Source organism: Pelophylax lessonae (genome assembly GCF_965119305.1).
Source record: "Pelophylax lessonae genome assembly, chromosome: 3".
NCBI classification, from domain to species: domain Eukaryota; kingdom Metazoa; phylum Chordata; class Amphibia; order Anura; family Ranidae; genus Pelophylax; species Pelophylax lessonae.
This window is the reverse complement of record NC_138770.1, coordinates 433,841,929-433,853,300: the sequence shown is the minus strand read 5'-3', so window position 1 is coordinate 433,853,300 and position 11,372 is coordinate 433,841,929. Positions and strand designations below refer to the sequence as shown.

General features: G+C 40.9%; 1 protein-coding gene and 1 long non-coding RNA gene across 2 annotated transcripts in view; one reads left to right on the top strand and one right to left on the bottom strand.

The window, feature by feature from the left end:
* Positions 1 to 683: 683 nt before the first annotated feature.
* LOC309550568 (uncharacterized protein) overlaps positions 684 to 11,372 on the top strand; it is a gene marked incomplete at its 3' end in the record, with an annotated part of 203,705 nt that continues 193,016 nt past the window's right edge. The window contains exon 1 of the mRNA XM_082250916.1: positions 684 to 1,340. Within this exon, the coding sequence (XP_082107042.1) occupies positions 1,272 to 1,340 (69 nt within the window). The 5' untranslated portion in view covers positions 684 to 1,271. The remainder of the gene's footprint in view (positions 1,341 to 11,372) is intronic.
* LOC309549424 overlaps positions 4,245 to 11,372 on the bottom strand; it is a 51,290-nt gene continuing 44,162 nt past the window's right edge. Inside the window, exon 3 of the long non-coding RNA XR_014225017.1 lies at positions 4,245 to 4,315. This is a non-coding gene — a long non-coding RNA (uncharacterized lncRNA). The remainder of the gene's footprint in view (positions 4,316 to 11,372) is intronic.

The following is an 11,372-nucleotide window of genomic DNA, read 5'->3' as shown; positions in this document are numbered from 1 at the left end:
TGTTGGCTTTGATTACGGCATGCATTCGCTGTAGCATTGTTTTGATAAGCTTCTGCAATGTCACAAGATTTATTTCTCTCCGGTGTTGTATTAAGTTTTCACCAAGATCTTGTATTGATGATGGGAGAGTCGGACCACTGCGCAAAGCCTTCTCCAGCACATCCCAAAGATTCTTAATGGGGTTACGTTCTGGACCCTGTGTTACCAATCCATGTGTGAAAATGATGTCTAATACTAACTGAACCACTCTTTCACAATTTGAGCCTGATGAATCCTGGCATTATCATCTTGGAATATGCCCGTGCTATCAGGGAAGAAAAAATCCATTGATAGAATAACCTGGTCATTCAGTATATTCAGGTAGTCAGCTGACCTCATTCTTTGGGAACATGCAGTGACTATCCAATAGGATAGTTACTTCATGCTTAGTTTAGTTAGTTGTCAGTCTTAAACACAACAAATACATTAAAAATACATGAAAAAATATTACACACTCCTTTTAATTATGCTTAATTGCCAAATTCAATGTTTTCCATAAAATACATGCACCTAGCTTTCTTTAATTTAACAATGCACCATAAAAGAATCCAAACTGAATAACGTATGATGTGCAACACTGACCGATAACTAGCATCTCCTTGCACAGCATAACACTTGTCACATATGTACTCCTCCCTTGGGTCTGCTGCGTCTCTCAGTTACTGTATGTTAGAAGCCCTTTGCCTACAGTAGAGATCTAGTAACCTTATTAGTTAAGTGTTCTTTCCATCTCTCGCTCTCGCTATGCCAGCACTATTCCCAATGGATGGTACCCAATCAAAAAAAGCAGGCTGAAGAATCAGAGCTCTCATCTCTCTAACAGCAGAGCATCACGTCACCTGAGAAACAGCAAAATACAGGCTCTGGGAGGGAGCTGTGTCTTTCGCTAAGCCATGAGCACATGATGATGGACCAGGATGGCTCAATTTTTCCTCATTCTGCATATGGGTCGTTCAGCAAGTTGCTGCGATACAGCATTTAGCATGTCTGCTTTTAATGAATGATTAAAAGTCTTGACTTCTCACTGCAGGCTGCTGCAGTAACTGGTGCAGAATGAATGGATCAGGATAAAGATTCAGGAACTCGTGGCTGTTTGAGCCTGTAATTTACTGATCTTCCCTCCGTCTAGTGTACATTGTGTTCACATTGGGTTCAAAAGGGGGGAAACGGATGCGGTGACTAAGCAAGTGCCTGTCTGTGGATCTTTTACTGGGTGCTTCCAATTGAGGAAAATGGTCAACAAAGACATGAATGGATTCCCAGTCAAGAAGTGTTCTGCCTTTCAATTCTTTAAAAAAAGGGTAAGACTGCATGCTCCATAAGGAAATACAATTAAAGTCTGCCTAGGCAACGGTTAAATAGATGCATGCAAAAAAAAAAAAAAAAAGATAACCAGTGAAGCAGGGTATATGGATAAGGAGCTGACTGCACAGGGATTGTGCTACTAGCATCTGCAGAACGCTTCCATTGATAAAATCAATCTAGTGCTGGAACTGCATGAGATCATATGCATTGGAAAATGGAACTAGGTGCATCATAGGCCAAGTCTGTTTTCATCAGTACAGACACTAAAGCTATTCCTAATTGTCTACGCTGTCTCTTCTGTATTTTGCAACAGTTATATATTCATGCCGTTCGACCATGCTATAATAGGTCATTTATCAATACAAAAAAGTACTCTCAGGGTAAATCAATTCCTTGCATAGTGTTTGTGCATCGTCTGCCTACATTTTTTTTTTTAATGACACAGTTTGAAATATTTTGTCATCTACATAGCACAAAGGTTTACAAAATATAGAGAACCACTCCGCCCTAGATTAATAATATCCATTGAAACACACAATGCATTTTTTTTTTTTTTTTATGACCGCTATCCCAAATGTACTATAGTATGCATACAGACTAAAAAGTGGATCATGTACAGTTCGGGCAGGGATGAATTAAGTTTAAAGAAGAACCTTGGGAAATTTGAGTAGGCTTTCTCATTTAGCATCCTGCATTGACGGATGACAAATTATTGTGAAATTGTATGTTTTTAATAAACCTTTTTTTTTTTAAACAATACATTTTTATTAATTTGTAAAAACTATCAATACAGAATACCATGTACATACCCATTTTGAATGAGCATTTCAAATCAGGATTGTCCTGCATGTTACATTATGACAATTTTATGACCAAATATATGTAGACATTAGGGTACCTGCTGCTAGCATTACTTATAATTATGACTGATAGGTCCTCCGTGAATGTCAATGGACCATACATGTAGCTGTATCATTTACAGTCCATACAATGGACCATACAGGTAATTGTTTGTACAATACATATAATTATATTTAAAATAATGCACATACAATAGATAATGCAGAATAAATGGAAACTTGTATATATGGTCAATACACATAAAGGTGTAAGGTGCGCCAAATGCATCTGAAAGACACATCAGGTCACGCAAGTTATCTATTTCATAAAGAGCTAACTATCACTATGAACCTGGAAATACAATACAAGTCAGTTTGTATTTCTATTGTTATGTATGATGGCAGAAAAATGCACTCTGACATCAGGTATTGCAGGTATTTTTATATGATGCTCAACACACTATTGTTTTGATTTTTACACAGATTTACACGTTCATTGAAAAATAATGTACACCTGGCATAAGTAATGTATGGGATTTCCATTGTTGGCCTCCTGAAGAAAATGCTTGTTGCTTGTCTAGTTTTTATACCTTGAAGAAGCATGCTGAAATTGAGAGTCAGAAAAAGTGTTGGAATTTCTAATCTCTATACTCGTCCCGGATTAGTGACAGACAGCATTGAGTGCAAATAGATTGTTTACTATGCAAGGTAAATTTCACTTTGCAAGAGGATTTCCTCTTAATGAATGAGTGAATGAGGTGAAACAGCTGACTTGCATCAACCAAACATGTGCAAAAAAAAATGCTGTTTTTTTTTTTTTTCACTTTTTTTTTTTTTTTTTGCACATGACGCAAAGTACATTCTTACCACATTCACTAAGAAAAGGAAATACTTCCCTGAAAAGTAAACGGCCTATTTTCCTTTAGTAAATCAACCTTAAAGCATTAGCAGGCAACTGACATTCTCAAAAGGAGAGATCAGAAATGGCAGTTTGCATAATTCTGTAAATTTACATGCAACCTGAATTTTGGGGAACAATACATAAAATATAATATTTCTGCTAAAGCTTTTATACAAGAGTAGAGCAGCCATGAAACAGAAACCACACTTGAAACCCCTTTTTTTTGTTTGTATGATGACATTGTTGTGTTGTAGAGTGTGAAGTGATGTCACTGTACCTGCCAGTCTTCTGTCTTGCACATAAAACCATTTTGTCATTTTCCTCTGCGAAGGAGTCTCACGTTGACAATTGGATAATTCCCCTGGTAGTCTTTCTATAGCATGGTGGGTGATAAGTGAAATTGCTTCCCTGACCATTGGTGCATGCTGATAGCCCTTGGAAAATCCCTGATATTCGCAACAGATCTTTCACAAAAAGATTATTTGTCGCCCTTTTCAATGCCTTAAAGTGACACTAACTCTTAAAAAAAAACACACACACACGTATGCATATGTATGTATATTCAATATTTTTCATAATATTCAAGTATATATTCTTAATGCAAAAAATAACCTTCTATTGATCTTAGCCTCCTAAAACCGACTAGGGATTATTGACTATGGGGTTTGTAGTGTACATAGAGCATTGCACATAACTGCTACTAACTTACACTGCTTGTTCCAAACAAACAGCAGTGGGGGGAAAGGGAGAGTTTTGAGAGATCACCGAGGACATTACAATGGGGAGGAAAAACACAGTAAAGAAACAAATTCATAATTAATCAACTATAGGGCCATTAGGTAGTAGATGTATATTTTATTTTTGGAAAATTAAGATTTCATTTAGCGCCACTTTAAAGAGGAAATTCACCCTGGAAAGAAAAAATGTAAAGTCAGCAGCTACAAATACTGTAGCTGCTGACTTTTAATAAACATGCACTTACCAGTCTATGGATCCAGGGCTGTCCTCACTCGGGCCAGTTCTCTGCTGGTCTTCAGGTCCCTGGCACTGACATCTTGGATGTGGAAAGTCGGCTGTGTCCTCCTGGTGCTTCACAGCTGGCTTCCCAAGGCGCATGCATGAGTAGTGCTGTGCTTTCTCAATGGACCCGCAGGTACCCACTCCTAATTCCTCTCAGATCGCCCAGACGATTCGTTCAGAAGTTGGGTATCTCCCACTTGCCTGCAACCTCCTGGGACACCTAAAAGGCCCAGGAGGTTGCAGGCAAGTGGGAGGGGCCCAACTTCTGATCGAATCGCCTGGTCAATCCGATAGGAAGTGGGAGCGGATACTTGTCAGAAAAAGGTACCTGCTCCAAGAAAACAAAAACATTTAAATGTAGTAGAGATGGGGGGGGGGGGGGGGCAGAGAAGGAAAAGAGGAACTTCCCTTTTTTAGGAAAAGTTTCACTTTAAGTCCTTTATGACAGGTAACCTTTTTCTTTTCACTGTGTCAGATAGGGGCTAATTTGAGAATGAGAAAATGCATAGGTCTTGATTTCTACATAACTGAGAGGAATCGTACCACTTACAAACTAACAATGTATTGCTCATGAGCAGTATGTGTTAGACAACACTTTAGTATGTTACCTATTACAATTCATAGAAACATAGCATGTGTCGGCAGATAAGAACCATTTGGCCCATCTAGTCTGCCCAATAGATTCTGATGTATCCAGCCATCTTGTGCCATACATTAAATGCCAGGGTGACTGTGCTTAGTTCTTTAGAATTTAATAGATAAAGAATTCCATAGTTTCCAGGGTGCACCAAGGATATATGGGTGGTTAGTAAGGGGGAGAACATAGCAGCGTCGTTTCCAGGGTGCACCAAGGTTATAAGGGTGGTTAGTAAGGGGGAGAACATAGCAGCATAGTTTCCAGGGTGCACCAAGGTTATAAGGGTGGTTAGTAAGGGGGAGAACATAGCAGCATTTGGAAACATCTGAGCAGAAAGGTCTTTAGGCAGCTAAATATGCCATCTATAAAGGTTTGGCCAGCCACATGTACTTCCAAATGAAATGCACATTTGTAGTCTAGGTAAAAGGTAGGAATTCCCCTATTGTGGGACTTTTTAGGCACTTCATTTATATGCCAAGTCAAAAATGAAATTTAAAAAAACAAATGTTATTAGTACATGACTATATAAAATAAATACGAAAATAAGGTATGCATGGTGTGAATGGCTATTGATACACCAACTATAAGATGTGGCGATGCTACAGTATGGCTTCCTCCACCCAATGGTGGAGGAAGCCATACTGTATCATTGCCATATCTCATAGTTGGTGTATCAATAGCCGTTCATGCCATATATTTATTGTTTCAGTGCTTCTTTTATCTAGTCATCTACTAAAAAAATTAGTTTTTATGAATTTCATTTTTTCACTTGGTATATGATTGAAGTGCCTAAAAAGCCCTACAATAGGGGAATTCCTACCTTTTGTATTTGAATTCTAGCGATGTGGCACATAACCAATTATATCACCTTTACCTTTACAATATGTAGTCTAGGCAGGTGCCAGAAACCCATATTGAGAAGGAGACAATAAAAAAGTAAATCAAGAACCCATGCTAAGTTAAGGTCCTTGAGCAATGTTATTTTTCTTCCCATCTGGGTATGGGGAGCTGGTTACACACAGTGGGGTTGATTTACTAAAACTGCAGATTGCAACATTTGGTGCAGCTGTACATGGTAGCCAATCGACTTCTAACTTCAGCTTGTTCAGTTAAGCTTTGACAAAAAGAAACCTGGAAGCTGATTGGTTTCTATGCAGAACGGCACCGAATTTTGCACTCTTCGGTTTTAGGAAATCAACCCCACCGAGGCCTTTTTTGTTCAACCAGTGGTTTCCAGCAGGACTGTTCAACAGAAGTTGGACTACACACAGATTGAAATTTGTCCTGTTCAGCAGAATTTCAATACATGTATACCTAGCTTAATACCTGAGTGGGTAACTATTGGAGGAAAAGTAACTGTGTCCCATACATATGTTGCACTGTCCCCATAGGACTTGCTGTATGATGACTTATTGGGCCTCCTCTGATTACCAGCAGACAGTCACTTAGGGTACAGTTCACACATTCATCCTAATGCCCCATACACACATGCAGATTATCTGAAGACTTTTGTCTGCAGACTTATCTTTTCTATGTAGTGCAAGGGCCTGCCGGATTGCATACAAATTGAAAGTGTTTAGGTTTGACCTCATAGTATATGGTTTTGGTAAGTCTGCAGACAAAAGTCTTCAGATAATCTGCACGTGTGTACGGAGCATTACTCCCTATGGCTCGTTACTCAATAAACCGTCCAGGAGTGTTGGTTTTTAGTTTTTATTGTGGAACTTGGATGGGAGAAGGGAATAGTGGGATACTCCAACTGGAAGTATATACAGTTGATAAGGACAACTCTCACTTGGCCTCACCATGCTGCTTGTGTAAGTAGTCACACTGCTTTGACCATACTGCCACATGTATGGAAAGGTAAAGTCTCCTTGTTCTTTCTCCAGCAATAGACTTACTGAACTACATTATCTTTAGGATACTCTCTAGCATCCCCTTTACTGATACCCGTTCACTGACTCTTCTAGCTGCAGGGATGCCCCCCCCCCCAGGTCAGACCCCTTGACACAGATCTGTACTCACTGTATGCAGAATCAGACCCTTCCAGTGTCTCCCTTTGAGTCAGCTCTACAGGACCTCTGGGTTCAGTTCCTCTATAGCTCTTTAGGCCCTCCGGTAAACCACCTGGGGCCACATGGCAACTTCTACAGAGGAGGAGGAAGCTGCCCCCTCTGGGACTCCACTCTCCAGCTGCAAGACCCCAAACACATGTGCTCCTGGGATTTATACAGTATCCCAGCATGCATGCGACACTTTCCTCTGCCAATCAACAGGGCTGTACTAAATGCCTGTGCACTCATTTGTCAGGTTTCCTCCCACTGTCCAATATGCCTCCCTATTGGACAAGTGTAAAACACTGCAGACAAACTGAGTTGCATCAAAGCAAATTGAGCAGACCTCACTAGCAGATCCTGCTCTCTGGTTGGCAGAGAACAATATAGATTTACCTAGCAATCTCCCAGGTAAGAAAAAGGTTCCAAAACTATACTCTCTCTCTCTAGCACCTACCTAGGAGTGTGCTACACATACAATTACTGGCAGACAAGGTCTAAATCAAGCCTTCTGCTTATGAACAAATGTCACTGATAAATAGTAATGTTGACACGTGTAGAGTTTTTCTCTCATGTCAGTACAGCTTTAGGAATGCATTCAGCAAGCATACAGTAAATGAGTAAAACTTTATCTTGCCTTAAGCTCTGTAGGGAAATATATATTTAAAATGTACTTAGGGGAGTAGTATAAGTGCTGTGTATTCTGCATTTAAAGTATAACTAAAGGCAATTTCTTTTTTTCTTTTAACTTTGGATAAAATGCAGAGGGGTTAGAACTCTGGTCAGTTTTTATTGCTGTCTATGCCCTTTTTAAGAAGATTCACCCTCTCTATTTCTCCTGTTTATCGCTTTCTTCGAAACTTAAAGTAAAAGAAAATGTCCCCAGAAAGGTAATAGGGAGGAAATCTTCTACTGGGGACACTAGTTCTGGGGGCCTGGGGGTCCCCAAGAAATGTTCTTAAAGTGATAATAAAGGCTTGGCTTTTTTAAAAAAAAAAAAAGAAAACAACAAATATGCCATACTTACCTGCTTTGTGCAGTGGTGTTGCATAGATCAGCCCAGATCCTCCTCTTCTCGGGTCCCCCGCCAAAGCTTCTGGCCAAGCATGCACCTAGTGCTGCCAGTGGCTTACACTGTAGACACAAGTGCGTGAGGGCAACATAGAAGCAACTGCTTGCTTGCCAGAAAGATGTATGATGTATCGGTACTGCAAAATAAGCTCATGGGAGGATGTTTTGGAAACTGGCTTCTGAGCATGCGGATGTCATAGCTGTGGGAAAGGGGGGGGGGTCAAGAGCGTAGTACCTTCTAGTGCTAGACTAGTGTAGGTAAATTTGTTTTGTGACTCATGTTAATTGTGTGAGTCTGTAATTGGGTCAGGTTACTCTAGGTCAGGCTGAGGGGCTCTACAGGGCAGATCTCTGGTACCTTCCCTTGGTTTTAGAAGCTTGGAGAAGCTTCTGGAAGCTAGTGGACGTAGGCCAGGAGATCCTATACTTCATACTTGAAGTAATTTGGCCAATCCCCAGACAGAAGGCCCTGGCAGAGTGCCTGGATGAGCCCTTAAATATCGTGGAGCCTGGCCAGTAGGGCAGTCGGGTGGAAGATGGAGTAAGGAAGCTGTGTCATGTGGCCTGGGAGGGGACTCCAGGCTGAGGGGGGTGGGGGCTCTGCCTCCAGGCTGGGAGCTGGGAGAGGAAGAAGTAGTGAGGTATCTCTACTATCTTGTGGTTCCAGTTGGGAAACATGCTGGCTTGTGGAGAAGGACCTGTACAGCAGAAGGCCTGAACAGTCATCTCTTCTAGGGCAGCAGGATTTTGGGGACAGTGGGAAAGTACTACATTTGTCAGGGATGAAAGGGTTAAAGATGCTGGATGTAATATCAAGCAAGCTTTTCTGGGACTGTGCTAGCAAGCTGTGACCCAATCTCTTGTCCTGGGACATTTCGTTAAGTAGCCAGGTGTCAGAAGACAATTGTCACCTGATCTGGCCAAATGCAGTTGAACCCTTAAAATGTATGTCTATGAAAAGTTTTACATCTGTAACAGCAATAGATTTTTGGGGTTGAATTTTTCAGGAATATTTTTTCACACTAATTGATTCTCCAAGGTAAAATTTTTATAAGGTCTCTTATATATATATGCAGTACATATATTTTGTATTTTTTTTTTCAGTTATGTCACAATCCAAAATCAAATACCAACAAAAAGCTCTATGTGTGTGAAAAAAATTATATCAATTTTGTTTGGGTACAGCAGTTAAAATTGTGCAGTGCCAAATAGCAAAGAATGGCCTGGTCATGAAGGGGGTAAAACCTTCTGGAGCTGAAGTGAATAAACAGCTTGCGAGGGTTACAGAAAATCCTATCGGCTATTCTGACCCTGCTGTTATGTCAAAAAAACATCCTTCATTATCCTCATTATTTTCCACAGAACTAAAAAAAAAAAAAAACTGACAGTGAAAAAAAATGAAAAATGTAAAGAAACAGTTTACTAGTACTGATACAATATATATATATATACACTGTGCAAGGCCCCACAGTTCCAAGTTTAACGCCTAGGTGAGAACAACTTACTCCAGTTGCCCACAGCCTCTTGGGGTACTCACATAAATCACATATCCCAGGAGGCTTTGGGGCAACCTAGAACACAATGCACATGTGCTACAGCATGTAATCTGGGGGCCAGCCTCAAGTACCTGTTTGGGACAGCCAGCTCCCTCTAAAATCTGAAAAGAAGATGGCAGTACAGTACTGGGTGTGCTGCAGTGGATTAGAGCAGGACAACACTTAATTCAATGGGCATGTGAGTATTTTACATAATAATATTTACCTTTCACTGTTTTATGCAGTGAAAGTAAATTGTGGCGTTTGCAAAAAATGGTGCTTGGCCTGTCTGGAACTAACAAATTTTTAAGTACATATAACAGATAAAAAAGGTTGAAGAAATTGCAAGCTGAATGCTTGCTTTTATTACAGTACATATTTACTCTTTGCTATTAAAATAAAATGAGTCAAGATATAGCTGAAGCCTGGGAGAACTTGCTCTGTGTAACTGGCAGGGCAAATAGCTTGCATTAACTCTTCATATCAATTGGCAATGATGACCAAGATCATTAATAATAGCCATTAAAGCAGAAATGAATTTACTTTTTTATTTATTTATGTATTTATATTTTTTTTGCCTAGGGAGTTGCTGCACAGTATTCATTTTGGCTGTCATTCACATGAAAAGCTGTTTTATAGCAACCAATACCATTCTCCCTTTCATTCTTCCATAATGAACTGGAAACACAAAATAATAAATTCAGTGGTTGCTACAGTAAAAAACATCTGTGGCCAAAAATTGTTATATAATAATAATAATAATAATAATAAAAAAAATATAATGAATAATATTTCACTGGGAGTAGGTGGGAACTATACAAAAACCATGAAAAACTGCACCTCCACACCACAGTGCACCGAGGTGCAGAAGAACCTGGTGTCTTTTTAAGGTGACGGCGAAGAGGGGGAATAGTTCCTTATGGCAATTTTCCACTGCAAGTACCGGCTCGGCTCCACTCCGCCCTGCTTGACTCTGTTTGGTTTTCCACTGCATGGTACCACATGGTACGGTGTTGGAACGGTTCGGTACGGTTTGCTTTTCCACTAAAGTAAAGTGGGTGGGATAACAACTATACTCTGACCAATCAGTGGCTAGAAGTGACAAACAGTCAAGGCTGCATGCAAAGGATTGTGGGATATGGTACCGGTACGACCCTCTTGGAACCACAACTGAGGTGGTACTGTTTAACCACTTACCGCATACTAACGTAGGTCTACGTCGGTAAACTTTGGGGTAGTGTACCGGGATGATGCCTCTAGCTAGAGGCACCATCCCGGTACCGTGGTTTAGAGCCGACGGTTGGCTTTCCGTCGGTACCGACCGATGCGGCTCGGGAGCCGCTCGATCGGTACCCGGGGGGGGCGGGAGGGGACGCCCCCCCCCTCCCGCCGCCTTCCGTGGCTTTGCCCGGGGCTCCCGTTCCACCGGGAGCCCCGAGCACCCAGCCGGCACGTCCGCCGGCTGGATGGAGTCCCGATGAATGCCGGAAACGGCATCGATCGGGTCTCCGATGACGTAACCCGGAGGCGGCGTCCATGACGTCACTTCCGGGTTACTGTGCTGCAAAAGGCGGCAAATTTGAAAAACGGCTGTATGCAAAAATGCAGTTTTCGGAGTTTTGCATACAGGGAAGTGTAGTGGAGGGGTCGAGGGTCTTTTAGACCCTCGATCCCTCCATAAAGTGTACCTGTCACTACATATTGGTGTCACAAGGGATGTTTACATTGCTTGTGAGAGCAATAAAAGTGATCAGATTTTTTTTTTTTTTTAAACTTTAATAAAGTTAAAAAAATAAATAAAATAAATGGGAAAAAAAATAAAAAATTTAGCCGCCCCCGTCACCGTTAGCTCGCGCACAAAAAAAAACGTATACGGAAGTCGAGCCGCAAATGAAATCGCTGTTCAAACCACACATGTGAGGTATCGCCGCGATCGCCAGAGCGTGAGCAATAATTTAAAAAAAAGAGCTA